Here is a 22,214-nt window from a genome sequence, read left to right on the forward strand (position 1 = left end):
CAAAGTATTCTACAGATTCAGTGACTCTATCAAAATATCGACAGCATTTTTTTTTTCACAGAGAGAAAAGAAATTCTAAAACTCATCAGGAATCTCAAGCTTGAATAGTTAAAGCAATATTGAAACAGAAAAACAATTTGAGGTCTCACATTCCCTGATTTCAAAAAAAAAGACCACAAAGCAATAGTCATTAAAAGTGTATGAGCCTGGGCGTAGTGGTGCATACTTGAAATCCCAGTGTTTGGGAGGCTGAGACAGGAGGATCACAGGTTTGCAGCCAGTCTCAGCTACTTAGTGAGGCCCTCTGCAACTTAGTGAGACCCTGTTTCAAAATAAAGAATAAAAAATAGGGCTGAAGGTGTAGCTTGTAGGTAGAATGCCCCTGGGCTCAATCCCCAGTACCACACACACACACAAACAAAAGAAAAGAATGTATGGTTCTGATATAAAGGTAGACATACATGCCTAGGGAACCGAATAAAAAGCTCAGAAACACACTTTTACAAACATGTCAAACAATTTTCAATAGAGTGTCAAGACCTCACAAGGGCCAAAACATACTTTAACAAATGTGTTGGGAAAACTGGATATCCATATGAGAGAGAACTAAGTTGGACCTTACCTTTACATTTTTTTTTAAATAATGAGCTCAAAATAGCTTGGAGACCTACAAGTATTAAACCCCTAAGAGAAAACAAACGTACATTGAATTTGGCAACGCTATCTTGGCTAGGACACCAATAGCACAGGAAACAATAAGAAAATAGACAAATAGGATTACATCAAATGTAAAAACTTGCCAGGCGTGGTGGCGCACACTTGTAATCCCCGCGCTTGGGAGGCTGAGACAGGAGGATCGCACAGGTTCAAAGCCAGCCTCAGCTACTTAGTGAGGCTCTCAGCAACTTAGTGAGACCCTGTTTCCAAATAAAATATAAAAAAGGTCTGGGAGTATAGCGCAGAGGTAGAAAGCCTCTGGGTTCCACACCCAGTACCACACACACAAAAAAAGTAAAAACTTTTGCATGTCAAAAACAATCAATGGAGAAAACAATTGCAAATTATATTTGTGATATGGGGTTAATATTCAGAATATATCCTGAATTTCTATAGCTCAGTAACAATAACAACTGAAGACACTCCAAGTAATCTGACTTTAAATATGGAGAAAGAACTTGAATAGATGTCCTATCATAGAAAACATGCAAATAGATAATAAACCCATGAGGACATGGAGATATAGAACAGTGAGCACTTGAGAAGACGGGCAACATCACCGGTCATTAGGAGAATGCAAATCAAAACCATCACAACACACACTTCACATGCCTTGGGATGGACACTCTTAAAAGAGCAAAAATTAGCGTGCATTGACGAGGATGAGGAGGAATTGTGACGAACTGTGGCTGGGAATATAAAATGGTACAACCATCGTGGATGAAGAGGATGAAGGTCTCTCAAAGCATTAAAAGTAGAATCACTATGTCAACCTGCAATTCTGCTCTACGGTATGACGAGTCCCAAAGAATTCAAAGCAGGGCACTGAAGAAGTATTCACACACCCTTGTTACTTGCAGGGTTACAATTGTTACAGCCTTGTTATATGCGTTAGCCAAGATGCAAACACAGTCCATGGAGAGGGGGATGGACCAAATAAAAGTGTTTAACTGTGGAAGAGAATATTATGCAGCCTTAAAACGAAGAAAATTCTGTCACTTGCTACAAGATGAAGGAACTGAGGATACTGGGCTAAGCACACACAAAAATGTCATTCACAGAAGGACACATGCTGAATAATGGCAGCATATGAAATTTCTAAGGTAGTTAAAAGCATAGAAACAGGAAATGGAAAAGAGAGTTGCCCAGGGCTGAAGGGATGAGAAAGGGAATTATTGTCTGGTGGATACAGAAATTCAGTGGTACAAGATGAAAATATTTCTACTGTATTGCTATGGAGAGAATGATTAGTACATGTCTTCACATCTTTTGCACAGACCTAATTTTTTGTCAGTTGATAACAATGATAATAATTGGCAGAACCTCCAAATTCTGAGTTGAAAGAAGCAGAGAATATATATATATATATATATATATATATATATATATATATATATATACATATATATGTATATATATATATCCAAATTAGTGCGAATCATGACTTACATTTTTCTGGCTGATAAATCAGATTATAGTACATCATGTGAAGAGTTGTTAGAACCATGAGTGTAGACATACAAGGAACAAATACGAGGACCCAGGCTCCTGAGTGCTGGATGTAAGATATTCCAAGAAAGACAGCCATTGCATTGAAGTTCATGAGCCAGAAAAACCTGGAGATACAGAGAAACGCAAACACTTTAGATGACATTTGCTAATTTCATGTAACCTATGAACTCTTAGCTGAATGAGATTTTGCAACTATTGCTTATTAGATTTCTTAATAACTACATGCCAGCCCTGTCTTCCCACTTTCAACATCTTTGTTAGATTTCTGTTTAGAATAGATTGGGTAAGAGTGTGTTCACTGGTATCTGGATCAAAGGTCAACCAACTTTTTCTGCAAAGGGCCTGATAGTGATTATTTTGAACTTTTCTGGCCAAACGACTTATTTCTACAGCAAATGCACTTTTGGATCTAAAGAAGAACAGATAACACCTAATCATTCAAATGCCCCTGTGAACCTGGACAGGGTCTCAAGGTTAAAAATTGAGCGTCCCTATACCATCTGGTGCTCAAAGTACAGGAAACCCCAGGTACTCAGGAAACCCAGTTCATACACTTGCTATGCAGGGTCAGGGCCACTTGGGTGGCCTTGAGCTTCATGGGTACACTATCCACAGGGCTTTGCAATTTTCTCCAGCTTCTTTGGCTGTGGAGGTACAATGATGGAGGAGTTTTTTTCTTGTGTAGTTTATCTTATTATTGATTTGTTAAAGTACTTTACATGTTCAAGACACATTTTTTTCATTAGATACATATTCTACAAATTTTTTTTTGTGTGTGGTACTGGGGGTGGAACCCGGAGGCTTTCTACCTCCAGACTATACTCCCAGACCTTTTTTATATTTTATTTGGAAACAGGGTCTCACTAAGTTGCTGAGAGCCTCACCAAGTAGCTGAGGCTGGCTTCGAACCTGCGCCATCCTCCTGTCTCAGCCTCCCAAGTGCGGGGATTATAAGCATGCGCCACCACGCTCGGCTCATATTCTACAATTAAAAAAAAAAATCTGTGACTTGATTTTTCATTTACTCAGTGAGAATTTTTTTTTTTTTTCCCTTTGTGGTGCTAGGGATTGAACTCAGCTGTGTTCTACTTCTGAGCTACACCCCAGGCTCCATTTTTTTATTTTTATTTTTATTTTTATTTTTTGTGGTACTGGGGATGGAACCCAGGGGCATTCTACCTTTGAGCCACACACCCTAGCACTATTTTTTATTCTTTATTTATGAAACAGGGACTCACTGATTTGTAGAGAACCTCACTAAGTAGCTGAGGCTGTCCGTGAAACACGATCCTCCTGTCTTAGCCTCTTGAATTCTGGGATTACAAGCATGCACCACTACACCAGCTTTATTTTTTATTTTGAAACTTATCTTTTTCTATATTGCTAAGGGTCTTGCTAAGTTGCTGAGGCTGGACTCAAACCTGCAATCCTCCTCTTTCAGTGTCGCAAGTACTGAGATTACAGGTGTGTGATACTACCAAGTTACTGCTTAGTGTCCTCCAGCCTGCAATCTTTCTGTCTCAGTCTCCAGGTACTGAGAATTCAGGCACGTGCCACCACGTCTGGCTTCTCAGTGATGACTTTTGATAAGCAAAAGGTTTTAATTTAAACATTTTTCTATTCATTAATTGTTTTGGCTTATTTTCTTATATAAAGAACCCTATCTAAACCTGGGTCACAGTATTTTTTCCTATAATTTTCAAAATCAGTTCTATGGTTATAGATCTCATATAAAATCAGTGGTGCACTTAGAATTAATTTTTTTTGTGGTGCTAGGAATTGAACCAAGGGCATTCTACCTCCGAACTACACCCTCAGCCCAATTTTTATTCTTTATTTTGAAACAGAGTCTCACTAAGTTGCAGAAAGCCTCACTAAGTAGCTGAGGCTGGCGGTGAACCTGTGATCCTCCTGTCTCAGCCTTCCAAGTACTGGGATTAAAATCATGCGCTACCAGGCCTGGCTTAGAATTGATTTTTAGATAACTTTTTTCTATATGGATATTCAGATATTCTGGGACAATTTATTGAAAAGATGGTCTTCATTGACAGTTTTGACCTCTTCATTGAAAATCAACTGACAATATAAACGTGGGTTTGTTTTCTGACTCAATTCTGTTACACTAATCTCTTTGCCAACATTATATACTGCACTGGTTACTATTGCTTTCTTTTGTTTTTTTTTTAAAAACATATTTATTGAGATATAAAGATAAAGTACATTCTTTAAAATGTACAATTTGGCTGGGCATGGTGGCACACTCTTGCAATCCCAGCATTTGAAAGGCTGAGACAGGAGGATCGTGGTTTGAGGACAGACTCAGCTACTGAGGCCTTTTGCAACTCAGTGAGAGCCTGTTTTAAAATAAAGAATAAAAATTCAGGCTGGGGGTGTAGCTCGGAGGTAGAATGCCTCTGGGTTCCATCCCCAGTATTAAAAAGTAAAATAAAATGTAGAATTTGATAAGTTTTGAATCTGTATGCATCCAAAATATCATCACCGGGTGAATTCGCTCGAATTGCCACCCTGTGCCATTTCTGAATGGCATGGGGTTTTAACTGTCTTCTGTATTTCTATCTTTTTAATGAAATTTTTTAAATCTTCAAAAAAAAATCATCACCACATTCAAAATAATGAACATATCCTCCCTCCTAAAGGCTTTTTCTTATCTCATTACGATTGTTGTAGGTACCTCCTTACCCTCTCCCCATTTCCTGGCAACTTTTGATCCTTTTTATGTCATGGTAAATTAGATTGCAATTCAGAGATTTTTTTTTTTTTTTGCTAAGTTGAATAATGACTCTTACGTACATTTTTTATCTGGCTTCTTTCACTTAACGTGATTATTTTAAGACTTATTACTGTTGTTGTATTTGTCAGTAATTTATTGGCTTTTACTGCTAAGTAGTATCTATTATGTAAATATACCCCTATTTGTCTATCAACTTATCTGATGATAGACATTTTTTCTCAGTTTATGGCCATTACAAATAATGCTGTTATGAACGTTTATGGGAAAGTCGGCCTGCCTGCCTTCTTTCCTGCTTTAGTCTCTCCTTTATTTTTCTTTTCCTCTCTCTCTCTTCTCTCTCTTCCTTCATTTCTTTCTTCCTTTCTTTCTTTCTCTCTCCTCTCTCCTCTCTCCTCTCCCTCCTCCTCCTCCTCCTCCTCCTCCTCCTCCTCCTCTTCTTCTTCTTCTTCTTCTTCTTCTTCTTCTTCTTCTTCTTCTTCTTCTTCTTCTTCTTTTTCTTCTTTCTCTCTCTCTCTCTCTCTCTCTCTCTCTCTCTCTCTCTCTCTCTCTCTCTCCCCCTCTCTCTCTCTCTCTCTTTCTCTCTCTCCCTTCCCCCCCCCCTCACTGAGAATTGAGCCCAGGGGCATTCTACCTCAGAACTACAACCCCAGCCCTATTTTATTTTTATTTTGAAACATAGTCTCACTAAGTTGCTGAGGTTGGTCACGTGAACCTGAGATCCCCCTGTCTCAGCCTCCCAACAACAGGGGTTACAAGCGTGCACTACCACACCTGTTCTGGGCAAGTCTTTTATAGATATAAACATTCATTTTTCTTAGTTAAAAACCAAGAGTGAAATCGCTGGGTGTTATGGTAGATATATATTTAACATTTTAAATTTCCATGTGGCTTTAAATTAGTTTTGACACACATGTGTATAAGTTCTAATCCCTCTGTCCTTGGTATGGTAAATACTTGCCGTGACAAATATATATCACATCTCGTGGTTGTATTTTGCATTTCTAGAGTGGATAAGAATATCTTTTCGGGTGTTTGTTGGCTACCTGCGTATCTCTGTTGGTGAAGTTTCTGTTTAAACCTATAGCTCACGTATAAACATTGAGCTGTTTGCCTTTCTGTTATTCAAGTTTAAGAGTTCTTGATGTATTCTGGATTCAATACTTTATCGATTGTGTAATTTGCAAATATTATCTCTCAGTCTGTGACTTGCCTTTCCTTCTTAGAAGAGCAGAGATTCTTAACTTTGATGAAATGCATTTTTTTTTCATGATCATTGTTTCGGATCGTCTCTCAGAAATCTTTGCCTAATTCAAGGTCAGAAAAGATTTTCCTCTTCTCTAAAGACATAGAGATCTGAAATGACTCCTCCGAAGTCAAGCTGTTGCGTTGTGGAGCCACACATCAAACCGAACCATCCATCTTGGTGATTCTACCTGGACTTGATGTCCTTTTGGTTTATCTGTCCTGTTCTCTTAAGTTATCAATTTTATGGCACTATTATTCCCTTATTAATGTGGGCTTTAACATTTGAAATTACCTTTCTTTCATTCTTCTCATCACATTTTATATGCCATTAATTATAAATACTGTCCCTCCTCTTCGAAATGGTGGCCAGCAGACATGAGTTCCAGCTGCAATTTTGAGGACCCTTTGAACGGTCACCTCACACTGTCTAGAATTCGGGGCCATTTTTCAAACAGGGGGGGGGCACATTTTCTAAACAAGGTCTGTGTAAGAATCGAATGCAGGCACAGTACAGGGCTAAGTAAGTGTGTTTGCTGCACATTTTTTTTTTTTCTAATGATGATTTCTGGAACAAAAGAAGCCATGATGCTGGATCTGAGTGCGTGAGGTAAAGAATGTTAGATGGCTGAGCCAGTGATCGCAGATCATTTAGGACCTCGATTCAGGAGTTTGGATTGTATTCCTAGAGCATTGAGAAGACATTTGAAAGGAAGTAGGTAAGGGGCTGATAAAAATCTGATTTCAAGGAGACGAGGAGGGGGAGAGGGCACCAAATACAGATTAAATGTATAACATTTACTTTCAATAAAAAGATAAATAAATAAAATTAAAAAAATCTGATTTCAAGCAAGAAAAGGAAAAAAATGGTTATTCTGTCAACTTATGATGCTAAGAAGGCTCACTGCCCATCATAGGCTACATGACAGTCAGGGGTGAACGGGACCAAGATGGCAGCGAAGGAACCGGCCGAACGTGTGCAGATACCTGAGACAGATGTTTGGAAAAGTTAGGCTGTCTTCTCAGGGCCCCAGAAATGTACCCTCTCGTTTCTGACTTAATCACCTTTTAAGCTCCTTGGCTTTCTGTGTCTCACCTTCAACATTCTACACAAATCTCTAATCTTTTGTTCAGTACCTTCTAGAAAATTCTCCTTGTTCTCGCCGCTGAACTCCTGAGGCAAACATTCCACCTCTAGTCACTCTATACGAGTGATTGGAGATTGTCGGTCAAGCTTGCTGATGGCACCGCCTTATTCTTTATCTACATTTCTTTATCTCCTTGGCACCTGGCGCAGAACTAGGCCCACAGGAAATGGATAGTAAATAATCAATTGATTGGTAATGGGATGTCTGTTACAAAAAGGAATTCAATCGAACACCATAAAAATACTCCATAATTGACCTTGGAAAGTGATAGGATGTCACATGTGGCCTTTGCAGAGCCAATTGATTTACTGTGGTCCCTTATAGGAATTTGTTTGTCACAGTATAAGTAGAATATAATATAATAGAATTTGCTAGAATAACCGCATAGAATCCTCCAGGCTCAGCCTCAGTCGTCCTTCTGTGCCTAAGCAAGCTGTGAATGTTGTAACTGTGCACCGGGAACTGAGGGGCATGTGGCAGTTCTCACAGTCTTCAGGGATCCCCCTTAATGTCCAGTGCTATTGAAAAAATCCAAGGTGACGCTGTGTGACTTTTTTATTCACCATTTGGTGGTATAAACTAAATCGCTCTGAAGAAGGTCAAGAAAAATTACAATTATTCCTGGCGAAATCTTCACAAAGGGAGTTAGAAACCAAAGAATCATGGTGCCGAATATCTAGGTATACGAAGAGACGTCACATAAAGTACTGAGGGCATCTTAACAAATGCCACCCCACCTATTTGATTGTGCAATTTTCTCTAAGAATTACCCCAGACAGGCATGTTGTATATATGTCTTTGTTGATCCATGGATAGGACAGGCCATAGATAATTAAGGGTGAAATTATATGTGTATCAATGGTAGAAAAAATAATAAAAGGGATAAAAACTCCAGTCTTCAGAGTCACTATTAAGATTCCTTTCATCTCATAGCTCACTAGCAAATTGAATATAGAAAGTGCCTCTCACACACAAAGCCAGAGAGCAAGGCAATAAGGCAAAACAAATACTGGTGATTAAGGAAAATCGAAATCAGCAGTATGAATATGTTTCTTTAGTCTACTTTTAAACACAGACCGGGAACTGCAAATAACGGGGTATACAGGTGGCAATTATTTTTGTCTTTATGATTATATGGTGTTTAATACAAATAAGAAGAAAAACATCTGACTTCAAAGCTTATCAATCCTTTCTCGATTTATTTTAAAAATTCACTTCATTTATTCAGTAGTAATTTTTTTTTTTCGTGGTACTGGGGTTCCTGGAAACCCTTCTACCTCCGGGCTACACTCTCAGACCCATTTTATTTTTTATTTTTTTAAATTTGGAAACAGGGTCTCTTAAGCCAGCGCGGCTGGCTTCGAACCTGCGCGATCCTCCTGTCTCTGCCTCCCAAGTGCAGGGATTACAAGTGTGCGCCACCACGCCCGGCTTTCAGTAGTAATTTTAAAGTAACCTGATTATTTTGTTATTTCTTAGGCTGACCAATTTTGACGTGCCTCAGATCATTTTAGGCAGATATAAGATAAATAAATTTAAAATGGTCCTCCCTAATCTGAAAAAATATCAAGGAAGGGAGATGAACTTGTTGCCGGCTTCTGATCTTTGAAATATTCATGGACAATTGAAATATTTCAGAGTATTTTGTTCTGCATTGAACAATATTGAGATGATGATTCCCCAGGACATTCGCAACTTTTCAAGGGGAGAAACTGAAGTGCACTCAAGGGTTAGTTCATGACGCACTTGGGCGGGGATTTCACGGTGGATGGTGGTGGCTTCTTTCAACACAAACACGACCCCACTGAGGCGCTGCAAAGAATATTCTGGCAGCCCTGTATCTGGAGAAGCAAGAAGCAAATAGAAATCTTATTCCTGTTCCCTTTTGACTGGGATTTTTTTCCCCAGCAGAGCTGTGAGAGGAAACACAGTTCAATAGACGCTCATTGACGTCAGTGGATAGGAGTGGATTCAAGTAGAAGTTGTATTGAGCAGCGTAGGGGATGCATCTTGCTCTCTCTCTCTCTCTCTGCTTCCATATTCTTTCTGTCCTGCACCCCCTTCTTTTGCCCACACCCCAAGTACAGCAGTTGTACTGGTTTTATCATTTTCTCATTTTCTGCATTTAAGATCTTTGAACCACTGTTTACTGATTGACTGATAAAAATAAGTTTTGTTATGTATCTACCATGATTTTAAGTATGATTTTAAGAGATCAAACAGGTCTAAGAAGAAATAGGAGGCCACAAGAACAATAAAAAATTTAGGACTTTATTTTTTCCTCTTTCCTTCCCCCCCCCCTCAATATTCTTTAGTTTCCAGGTACTTAAGCTCAGAGAGAGAGAAAGTGTACATTTCCTGGAGTTTATACTTTGGCACAGGTAATGAGCCAGTGCCTGTGATATTAAGGTGAGAGGTTAGCATTTGTTAAACTTGGCTAACGCCAGTGCAAATAGAATTTTAGAAGATCTAGCAATTTTTTTTTCAAAGCTATTTGCAGGTTACTCCTTGGTATGCAACTCAGAGGATATTTTAGTATTAATAAGATTATTCTATGAACTACTTTAATCTCTTTGGCTGGAATATACCTTTTAAATTGTGATTTACTTTTGAAGAACATATGTAGGTTTATATTTTGCTCTGCTCTCCTCTCAAGGATGATACAGAATTCTCTCATCAGGTAGATTTCTAAATGTAAAAATTACTACCAATCATCGAAAATTTCTATTGCAGCCTGGCACACAGTAGTTGTATTCCGTCACTGTTTAATTCCATTTCTCCTCAAATTTATTGCAAGAACAAATTTTCAAATTTCTTTTCCTTATGAAATTGTTTTCAAATTTTGCTTGATCTTTTTTTTCTTTTTTTTCTTTTTGTGCTGGGGATTGGGCCCAGGAGGCACTTCACCTCTGAGTTCCACCCCCAACCCTATTTTATTTTTCATTTAAAACAGTCTGACTGAGTTGATGAGGGTCTTGCTAAGTTGCTGAGACTGGCCTTGAACCTGCAATTCTCCTGTGTCAGCTTCCCAAATCCTGGGATTATAGTCATGTGCCACCATGCCCAGCTTTTGCTGGATCTTCTTAATCACCTGAAAAACTTGCTATGGTCTGAATGTTTGTGCCACCCCAAAATTCACATGTTGGACTGTTAACCACTAAGGTGATGGATTAGGAGGTGGGGTTTTTGGGAGGATTTATCCTGGTCCCTAGAACTGTGAGAAGAAAATTACTAGTGTCTTTAAAGCCATCGAGTCTCTGGTAATTTGTTATAGCACAGCCAGAACAGACTAAGACAGTACTTAAACAGGTACATTTCTCAACTGTCCTGGGAAATTCTGTTGTAGGAGGTTTAGGCTGGGAAACATTTTAACAAGGCTTTTGAAGGATTATTAAAACCAGGCAACACTATTTTAGAGAAATGGTTCTCAACTTTGACTTCTTAGGCAGCTTAAAAAATAGTTTTATTTCTTGGGTCCCACCTCAACACAGTGAAGAGCTCTGCAGGCAAAGCCTCTTTCCTGAGACGACTCGGGCGGCTTTAACGTGCATGGAGGGTTGAGAATCACTGTTCTCAACAATACTCAGGCAACCTCTAAAACAGCTTCTAGATAAATGCTCTGGGCTAGCAAAGCTTGACCTCTACTGTCCATAAAATAAAGGATATGACATTTGGGTAAAAAAGTATTCAAATGAAGGCATTTCTGCCTAGGATTGATATTATGCAGGGTGAATTAGAGTACTAGATAGTCAACAATTTCTGGGATGGAATAAGTTCTATTTCAGACTTTTTAAAAGCTTTTCTCAAATTATTTGGGCCTTTAATCACCTATGATTCACTCTGGTAACCCCTTTGCAACAGACTATGATATGCAGATAGGATGCAAATTATGAGGTGAAGAAAGCAGAGACATGTGAAGTGAGATTTGGGGTTAATTGTGGTAGAGCTTAAATGACAGCCATGCACAGACTTAATTACCCACCATGTTTTTCCTTCCAAAAGAGAATCTGCGCAGGTGTCGGTCCTTAGATGTTCGCCAGCACGGTGACTCCTAATTGTACACGTAAGATTTTTAAAAGTGCAGAAAGAGCCCGGCTCTGATCTGGATGAGGACACGAGGATGCTGGCAGATTATTATGCTTCTTGATGTCAGGGAATTTAGCTTTATTGTGTCGATGAGGTGTTTCGTTGAGGAAGATCCAGTACCAGATGGTGATGTTGGCTTGGTCCTGTGTTCTCACCTCCATTTGGCAGCCTTCCTCGGAAGCAGGGTTTTGAGTGCCGGAGACTTCCAGTCTCTGAGCAACATGATCATGGGGACACTGGGTGGTGGAGGAGCAATGGCACCTCTCGTTAAAGCTTGCACTGCTCTGAACAGCTGACATCTGTGCTAAAAAGTAGTACTGAAGACAGCCTTTCGTGGTTACAGATTCCGGCAGTGTGTCGTCTTTTAAAGGCACTCCTAAAATTTTCACATATTTTTTCTCAAGCTTATGATTTCTGGGGGCATTTCTGACTTGGAGAAATAGCTCGTGAGCTGAGAGACTTCCTATTTTAAAGATGGCTTCGTGGTAAATGGGTTTTCTTTTTCCTAGCATTAAGATAGTAATCTTTAGCTGATAGCTTGAGTATCATGATTGGGATAGCTAAGGAATGTCATGGTACCATATACAGAGGCAAGACAGCAGCCCTCAAAGGCATTCTCGCTTTGTGGTTGAGAAACCTGGGGATCTGACAGGCTAAAGAACTCGCAGGAGGCCATGAAACTCCCAAGCAGCTGGGCCAGGATTCTCCCAGAAGCCTAGCAGCGTCTTTGTCCATCCTGCTCTCAACTCCTGCACCCTGTTCTGGGGCAGCATGCATTTCTATGAACTGCAGAAAGTGAATTATCACAAATAATGGTTGTCTTGTAGTTTAAAACTTAACTGGGGAAAGAAGGAGAGTAAGAAGAAAAGGAGGAGGAAGAGGAGAAGGAGAAGGAGGAAGGAGGAGGAAGAGCAAGAGGAGGAGGAGAATGGAGAGGAGAAGAAGAAGAGGAGGAAGACGAAAAGGAGGAGAAGAATGAGGAGGAGGAGGAGGAGGAGGAAGAGGAGGAGGAGAAGGAGGAAGGAAGAAGAAGAGCAAGAGGAGGAGGAGAATGAGGAGAAGGAGGAATGAGGAGGAGGAGGAAAGAGGAGGAAGAGCAAGAGGAGGAGGAGAATGAGGAGGAGGAGGAGGAGGAGAAGGAGGAAGGAGGAGGAAGAGCAAGGGGAGAAGAATGAAGAGGAGGAGGAGGAGGAAGGAGGAGGAAGAGCAAGAGGAGGAGGAGAATGAGGAGGAAAAGGAGGAGAAGAATGAGGAGGAGGAGAAGAGGAGGAGAAGAATGAGGAGAAGGAGGAGGAGGAAGGAGGAGGAAGAGCAAGAGGAGGAGGAGAATGAGGAGGAAGAGCAAGAGGAGGAGGAGGAGGAAGGAGGAGGAAGAGCAAGAGGAGGAGGAGAATGAGGAGAAGGAGGAGGAGGAGAAGAGGAGGAGGAGAATGAGGAGGAGAAGGAGGAGGAGGAGGAGGAGGAGAAGAGCAAGGGGAGCAGGAGGAGGGGGAGGAGGAGGAGGAGACGATAATGACAAGACTGAATAGACTGAACTGAGGCTCTACCTTCAAGGAGCTTAATATCCAAACAGTCTTTCATTTCATTAAAGAAAAACACTCTCATCTTTTGCATACATTTAGAGATGCTTTAACTTTAGGCTTTTAAAAATAAAATAAATAGTGCATGGTTGTTTTTAACAGAAATTGCAATAAAATTAGAAAATAATAAAAAGAAACCTAAATCTAAACATGTTCATCCTAAAATCTGGCTCAGCTCCTCAGAGCTGCAGAAATTCATTTTCACTGTGTGCCCCATCCTCCTCCTGGAGCCCTACAGCACAAACCCACTGGGAGTCCCTTCTGTCTCCCAAAGGAAATATTTCATTCATATAATGTCTCCTTTGTAATCAACACTGAGAAATGTCACTTTGATTAAACACAACTCTGAATGAGTTAGGCCACAGTACAATAAATTCTCCAGAGCTATCTTTCAGAACAACTGAGCGCTCGGCAGTCTTAATCCTCCAGAGTCTTATTTAATCAAAATGATGTTGCTAATTAAGGATTAAAACCTCCGAATAGAATAAAAAAGAAGGATTTTTCTTTCTCCTCTGGGCAGGTCAAGGAGGTAGAATTTGCTACCAGGAAGTGAAGCGTTCCTTCCACCTTTGCAAAAGTGCATTGTTCTCTGACATTAGGACTTAATCCAAATAGGTATGCGTGCTTTGTAATATTAATATAATTAGAGGTGGGGAGGGAGAGAGAGAGAGAGAGAGAGAACTGACCAGCTACATATGCCAAGATAATATTTACTTGAAAGTGTTCTCATTTAATGCTTTTAAAGTGAAAAATTTAAAGTATCTTCTTTGATGCTCTTTGTACATTATTTTTATTCATTGCTGACACTAATATAGACAAAATATTTTAGACACATGTTGACAACTCATTTTTTTAAAAAAGGGCATGAAAGGCTTCATGAATCTGTGTTACTGTTCTGTCTTTGGATAGCACTTAATGACAAGGAGCAAGAAAGGGGTCGCGTACCCATATCTGCTTCCAAGGGCTCACCCGTCATGACCTTCTCTTGCCCTGGAGGCCTCCTAAAGTTTTCCTCCTCTCCCATCAGCACCATGGTCAAGGGACCAAGCCTCTACCCCCTGCAGCTTTAGGAGATATTTCAGGTTTCAATTCTAGTGGTATTTCATGTTTGACATCCATCGATGAACAATAAAACCAAAACAAAAGTTCACACTACGTTCTGAGGTCATCTTACTTAAGATCTAAATCTCAGGATTTTTCCCCCAAATTTCTATTTAGTAATAGAATCAGTGCCTTTAAAACCCATACATTGCTGGGCATGGTGGCGCATGCCTGTAATCCCAGCATTCAGGAGGCTAAAACTGGAGAATAGCAGTTTGTGGACAGCCTTAGTACTCTGTGAGGTCCTTTTCAACTCAGTGAGACCCTGTTTCAAAATAAAGAATAAAAAGTCGGTCTGGGGGTATAGCTCAGAGTTTCCATCCTTGGTACTACAAAAAAACAAAAAACAAAAAACAAAAAACAAAAACACACTGAGATATGATATAGGGGTTCATTGGAAGAGATAAAGATTCACCAAAAGGCATTTGGGTTTTCATGAAATACAAAGTCTCCTAGGTGGTGACTGATGTTTTAGCAATTGTGAAATGCTTCTTCAGATTTTGCTTGTCTTCTTTAAATTGTCCTGTGAGTTGACAGTCCCTGCCAGATTGGTCTGTTTTAACATCAGCGTCCCAGATGAAGCTGGGCATGGTGGTGTACTCTTGTAATCCCAGCGTTTGGGAGGCTGAGACAGGAGAATCGCGGTTCACAGACAGCCTCAGCTACTTAGTGAGGCTCTTTGCAACGCATGAGACCCTGTTTCAAAATAAAGAATAAAAAATAGGGCTGAGGGTGGAGCTCAGAGTTAGAATGCCCCTGGGTTCCATCCCCAGGGCTACAAAAAAATTAAAAAGAAAAGAAAGGAATAAACAAAAATAGAGGATACAGGACTTGGATGAGGTCAGCTAGCTTGTATTAAGGAGAGCTCAGTCTCTGATTCAGTCTCTGATTCCGTTTTGCTCCAAAGCCATGTTTATTCAACAAAGAACTTTCTCTGCATCCTTTTGCTTGGAGAATAAACACATTACTAGGGCTTGGGAAGGTGCCGATTAGCTGTACCGGTTGGTATCTGACCCTTGAGTTCCCGTGATGGTGGATAAAAATCATCACCGCGTCACTCACCCAACCAATGATGAAGACGATGCAGCTGCTACCAGAATGGGCTTAGGATGCAAGCAAGAGAAAAGCCAAAGAGCAGATGCCACCCTGAACGACCTTCCCTCCGAAACAGTGCTACCTACCAGTTAAAAAAAGTCACTGGCTTCCGTGATCCATGCTCTTGAAGGCCATAAGCACCCAGGGGGCAAATGAGGGCTCTTATTCCCCCCACGCCAAGCGAGATGGTCAGCAGCGCAGCTAAAAACAGCCTGCCCCGCTCCTTGCCGGGCACATGGTAAGCGCCTTTGTAGAAGTCTTCCAAGGGAAAAGCAGCAGAGGACAGCAAGGCGCTGCCTGTCAGTAGAGAAAAAGAATTCATATAGCACCGACCCACAGAAGCACCACTCACAACACCTGGGATTCCCTCCCAAAGCAGGATCTTATTAAAATATTTATGTTACATCTTATTAAAATATTTATGTTAACCATTGACATTTCTGGAATACTCATTATGTGTTCTAAGTAATCCAGAGTTCGGGTGTTTCCTTCCTTCCTTCCTTCTTTCCTTCCTTCCTTCCTTCCTTTCTTCCTTCCTTCCAGCTTGAACTATCTTTCCCCTAAGAATGTTTGTATAGTGAGATAGGAAATGTCCCCTAAAGAGTCCATTTGTTAACGTTTGGAGTTGATGTTTTTGAGTCATGAGGGTGGTAATTGCAGCAGTGAATAAATCCATTATGGTGAATTATGATGGATTTATCTAAGTGGAGACTCAGACCGGTAGGGTGGGGCTGGAGGTGGTTCCTAGGGATGCGGCCTTGGGGACTACATATGGTTCCTCCTTTCCCTGCTCTCTCTTGCTCCTGGCCTCTATGATGTGAGGCGCACAGCCCACGTGCTCTTCCTCCCTCTGCCTCCCGCCACAATGCCCAAGATCCATGGTCCCCGGCCTCACATGGATGGAACCTGGAAGAGTAAGAAAATAAATCTTCTTTCCTCTAAGTTACATGCTCAGTCTTTTAGAATATAGCTGCAAGAATGCTCACTGGAATACATGCATAAACAAACTATGTCAGCCAGGTGTGGTGGCCCACGCTTGTAATCCTAGCATTCAGCAGGCTGAGACAGGAGGATGGTGGTTCACAGATAGCCTCAGCTACTTAGTGAGGCCCTTTGCAACTCAGTGAGACCATTTCAAAATAAATAATAGAAAAATAGGGCTGGGGATGTATCTTGGAGGTAGAATGCCCGTGGTATCCATCCTCACTACTGCAAAAAAGTCACTAAAAATTTCATAATGTATCATTTAAAAAAAACAAGATATCTGTATTACCTTCTCCCCTCATCCTGCAAGAGAAAATCACTCTTAAATAGGTAATTTTTGTGTGTGTGTTTGGAGGAGTTGCCAGGAATTGAACACAGAGGCATTCTACCTCCAAGATCTACCCCTAGCCCTTTCTATTTTTTATTTTGAAACAGGGTTTCACTAAATTGTTGAGGCTAGCCTCATTCATCCTGGCTCAGCCTCCCAACCACTGGGATGATGTGCTTTGCATGCAAGAGTGACCTTTAGCTTGATAGGTTAGAATAGTTTCCTGTTGGAAATCCCCCTTGCGGCTTTTTGCTTTAAGTTGCCTGAGAGAAATAAACGAGATCCTGCTTGACACGTCTCCCGGCTACATGTGTTTCTGTTTGGGCCATCAGCACCCACCTTCCCACTCAGCCCCACCGCTGACGGGCTGGACCTGTCACATACAGACATCTATGACACATTTGATAAAAAATATCTCTTCTTTGTATGTGTGCATTTGTGTCCTGCATAATGATCACGCTGGTGCTTGGCACCGTGATGTGTCATATCCCCTATTAGGGGATGGGGGTCCCTGGATCTTTCTTGCAGAAGCATAGGAGTCCAGCAGAGAAGGCATGACACAGGACGGTTGTTTTATAAAGTGGTAAATGCAGTCAGACAGCTCGGATCAGGGTATGGCCGAATACAGAGAAGCTGCCAACAAACACCACATAGATCTTGAAAGGACAGCAGGAGTTTTCAAATCTTGGATATGGGCAGAAAGTGAGAGCAGCTGATAGTGGCAGACAAAGGGAAGAAGAAAGTGGATAAGATGAGAAAGGTGGGCAAGTAGTGCAGAGAAAGCTGAACATGGCTGCAGCTGCAGATTGGGAGAGAAGTCTGGAGAGGTGGCCGTGGCAGAGATGATACGCTAATATAATAGTTCTATGCTAAATTAACAAAGTCGAGGTTTAGTTGTTAGGTAACACGGCTCATGTGTGTGTTTGCTTTTTGGAGGGACGTTAACGTCATTTGTGGAATGGTATGTGCACTAGAGTCAGACTGCCTGCCGGTGGTCCAGTAAGTAGACTGTGGCCAAGAGGAAGAAAGCTGAATTTTTGAACCAAGTTTATAGCAGTGTGGGGAGAAAACCCATCCATTTCTGAAAGAACCTCTACTATTTAGTGACAGGTTGGAAATGGATGGCATTTGTGAGTGAGGATACAAGGAAATGAATGAATATGGTGTTGACATAGGTCTTTTTTTTTTTGTCCGATTCCAAAGTAAAGATTTCTGTCCTGGTCTGGCGACCTCTTCTCTTGGCATTTAGACTGATAGGAATAACAGGGCTCAGCAGGAAGTTACCAAAAGCTATGGCTGTGGCCCTTACTAAGTCAAGGAGAATACATTATTCATGTCTTTTCTTAAATGTCTCCTTATCAGAAAGCAATTCCCTGATAGAAAATAGCAGCCGTTCACTGTTCTCTTCTACTCCCTTCCCCACCTCTATTTTCTATCATAACACTTATTACCACCTGACATAATCTCTGTGACTTTTTTAATTTCCTCTCCCCTCACCTGGAAGTCAACTTCAGCAGAAACAGACTATTTTTTCCTTTCTTTCTGTTGCATTCCCAGACCCCAGGACAAATGCCTGTCCCAGGACAGTCAATAAGAAATACATGCTGAATGTTGAATGTGTGTTTGCCAAGGCAGGCAGCAACTTGATTTCAGTTCCTCAGAACTTAAAACCAGTGACATTCTCAAGCTTGCTTCACACTCTCTCAGTGTCTTTCTGAGTGATAACTTGCCATGGCCTGGAATTTAGGGACACAGAGAGTACCTGATACCTAACACCCCTTTCTCATTTCCCTTCCTGCAAACATACATTTCAACACATGGTGGACAGGACATTACTTTTCTAAGCTCCTCAGCTCAGAACCTTGAAGGTAAGTTTGGTTCTCCCACCAGATTTATACCTGTATTTAGCTGTCAAGTTCTTGTAGGTTTTTACCACTTCTCTTTTGACTTGGCAATTTTTATTGTTTATAGGATCATATTGAGATTTTTTTGGTCTTTGTTTTAACCTCTTACTATGGTTTTTCATGCTGTTTACTGGAGAAAAAACATTTCTCAGATGGTATTCTCATCCTGTCTCCAGTGATTTCTTGTCTAAGAAGGATAATTTGAACATTTCTGCACAAACTTTTAGAATATTCAGAATATCTGTCTATTTACTCAGAATTTCTCACAATATCTTTATGTCTAAACTCTTTAGATATATTTATTTTTTATCTATGCAATAAGCACAGTGTAGTGTCTTAATTCACTCATTTTAAAGCATATAATCATAATTGAAATACAGTTGTGATTACTTATGCCACAATAATTACCCTATGACCAAAAGAGCACTTTTTTTTTTTTCAGTATTTGAGTCCACGGATATTCTATCATCTACCACTGAGGTACATTCCCAGCCCTTTTTATTTTAAGACAGGGTTTCATTACATTGCCAAGTGTGTCCTTGAACTTGCAACCCTCCTGCCTCAGCCTCCTCAGTAGCTGTGATTAAGGGAGTTTCTCTTAAAAGAACACCTTTTGAAGAAAAAACATTTATCAATTACTCTACATGAACTTTAAGAACATTTTTAGCACATTTCATCTTAATTGTAAAGCAAATGAATTTTATGTCTAACAGAATTTGTTAAAAAGTTAAGTTTTTTGGTGTAGATAAGGGAAAGCAAATAAATTCGAAGGAAAGCAGAAAATAGATGTGCAAATAAATCACTTATAAAATATAACAATAAGCAAAGCATGATGGTGCATCTAGTACTTGGGAGGCTGAGACAAGATGATTTTAGGTTCAAGATCAGCCTCACTTAGTAATTTAGCATAACCCTGTCTCCAAATTGAAAGAAAAGGTCTGGGAGTGAGGTGTGGCTTAGAGGTAGAATGTAGAATACCCCTGCGTTCAATCCCCAGTATCAATACATAAATAAAGATAAAATAAATGTATCAAGGAATCCTTTAACACACATTTATTTTCATCCTGATACACAAAATTAAATAATTAAGCCAGACATGGTGATGCATGCCTGTAATCTCAGTGCTTGAGTAGCTGAGACAGTAGGAGCGCAGATTTGAGGCCAGCCTCAGCAACTAAGTGAAATCTTGCTTTAAAATAAGAAATAAAATAGGGCTGAGGTTTTAGTTCAGAGGTAGAAGGCCCCTGGGTCCAAACCCTAATACAGCAACATAACAATAAATAAAATAGGGATGGGGTATAGCTTAGAGGTAGAATGTCTCTGAGTTTAACCCTCAGTACCACACACATGAGATAAATTTAAACAACATTCCTCATATATCAATCACATTTTATGTTACGAGTAGAATAGGCTAATTTTACTTAACATAATGTTCTCCAGATCCTTCTATTTTCCTGATAATCACATAATTTTTTATTGCTGAATAGAATTCTATAGTGTATATTTCCCATGATTTTGTAATCCATTCGTCTGTTGATGGACACCTAGGTTGGTTCCATAATTTGGCTACTGTGAATTGTGCGGCTATAAACATGGATATGCATATATTACTGGAGTTCTCTTGTTTTAACCCCTTTGGAAAGATACCCAAGATGGGTAGAGCTGGATCATATGGTGGATCCATTCCTAGTTTTCTGAGGAATCTTTACACTGATATTCATAGTGCCTGAACTAGTTTGCAATCCCACCAACAGTGTACATGAGTTTCTATTTCTCCACATTCTGGCCAGGATTTTTTTTTTTCTTCTTGATGATTGCCCTTCTGATTGGGGTTAGATGAAATCTCGGCGCAGTTTTAATTTGCCTCTTCCTGATTACTAATGAAGCTGAGCATTTTTCCATTTATTTATTGGCCATTTGTATCTCCTCTCTTGTGAAGGGTCTATTCAGTTCAGTTGCCCATTTCTTGATTGGGTTATTTTTTTTAGTATAGAATCTTTTAAGTTTTTAAGGGGTATGTTTTATTTAATATGCACAAGCTATAGAGTAGTTGGGATACCAGAGGGACTCCGGATAATGGAGGAGAAATCTCATTGGAGCCAGGGAGGTGGGCTAGGGGAAGGGGAGGTGGAACACTGGGGTTCATTAATGGACTCTATATACATATATGAATGTACCAATGTAAATCCCAGTACTCTGTATTGGGAAGGGAAGAATAAAAAGGCCAGAGGGGGCCAACAAGTGCCATATGTATGTTATATCACTGTCAACATGATCTACAATATGATGTGAGATAATAATGCATCAATAAAAGCATAGGTAGAGTAGACCAGGGAACTAAAAATTTTATCAAAAAATTAATTCCAACGGGCATGGTGGTACATGCCTATAATCCTAGTACTTGGAAGGCTGAGACTGGAGGATTGCAGGTTCAAAGGTAGCCCCAGCAACTTAGCAAGGCTCACATCAATTTGGCAAAATTCTGTTTCCAAAATAAAATTAGTCTGGGGGTGTAGGTAGCTCAGAGGTAGAATACTCTTGGATTCAATCGTCAGTAAAACACACACACGCACACACACACACACACACACACACACACACACACAGAGAGAGAGAGAGAGAGAGAGAGAGAGAGAGAGAGAGAGAGAGAGAGAGAGAGAGAGAGAGAGAGAGAGAGAGAGAGAGAGAGAGAGAGAGAAAACATTTATTCCATTAAGTTGTAAACCAACCCCATCACCAAGAGAACACTCACCTAGGAAATGTAGAAATAAGCAAATATATATCAGTTTGTTTCTTCCCAGATAGACGTCAGCAAGCCACCCCACAAACACTGGGGTAAGCATGGAAGTCCCAATAAAACACAGGTTCAGAATGGCCGCCTGGTAGTTGTGGTAGCCAAGCTTGACGGTGCAGAAGGGAATCATGTTGCAGACGACTTCAAAGAAAGTGAACCTCTCACACAGCTCCACCAAGAACAAACAGATTCCAGCCTGGATTTTTTTCCCAGAGCTTGATGATGAAAAATAACCACCACATCTTCCAGTTTTCTCTGCCTCAATACTATGGTTTAAGGCTATTTTCTCACCAGTAACAGACATGGTTTCCCTCTTTGAATATGACTTAGGTTAGTGGTTTGGACTGGGTAATTTTTACCCTCTCCCTCTAATGAGAAAAGATCTAAGATGGTTGCTTTGAATTTCGCATCTTCATGCTAAAAATCTTTTAAGGTTTTGACACATTAACGTTGATCAGCCGGATCACCCACATGTGCAAGAGAGGAGACAGCAGTATTTGAACATTTATGGTTCAGTGTAGCCACGTCTGATTTGTTTGTTTAATTACTTAGAGTCTAAATTAGGCTCTTTCTCCAAAATGCTATTGAATTACATGAATCCAGTTGCATACATGTGGAAACTCATCTGCATCACGGTGATAAAGGCTTAAATACTGGGGCAAAAGAAGCAGTTTTTCAGGAGAATTTGAACATCAACCAGATCAAGAAATAATTTGAGTCTAATAATTTCTGATATTTTAATTAAACAAGCCAGAACAGTACCAAGAGATAACGCGCAAAAGAAAATCCATTTTGAGGGGGCAGGATACCTTATCATTATTACATTTCCTTGTTATTTTTGGTTGGAATCCTGATAAGGAAGTTAATTAGGTAACAAACGTGCTAGTACGTTTAGGTAGCGAGCAGGGTTTACAAGAAAGTAATTCGAGTGCACTAATGAAAAGGGAAAGTATTAAACAAAACCCTACTTC

At 40.2% G+C, this 22,214-nt stretch overlaps 1 protein-coding gene across 1 annotated transcript in view; it reads right to left on the minus strand.

Moving 5' to 3' along the window:
* The window catches only part of SLC15A5 (solute carrier family 15 member 5), a gene marked incomplete at both ends in the record, with an annotated part of 78,557 nt that extends 57,010 nt beyond the window's left edge, over positions 1-21,547 (minus strand). The window contains 3 exons of the mRNA XM_080705281.1: positions 2,167-2,333; positions 15,320-15,526; positions 21,198-21,547. Of these exons, the coding sequence (XP_080561407.1) occupies positions 2,167-2,333; positions 15,320-15,526; positions 21,198-21,547 (724 nt within the window). The remainder of the gene's footprint in view (positions 1-2,166; positions 2,334-15,319; positions 15,527-21,197) is intronic.
* Between the last annotated feature and the right edge of the window lie 667 nt (positions 21,548-22,214).

This window comes from Muscardinus avellanarius (assembly GCF_963383645.1).
Source record: "Muscardinus avellanarius genome assembly, chromosome: 11".
NCBI lineage: Eukaryota > Metazoa > Chordata > Mammalia > Rodentia > Gliridae > Muscardinus > Muscardinus avellanarius.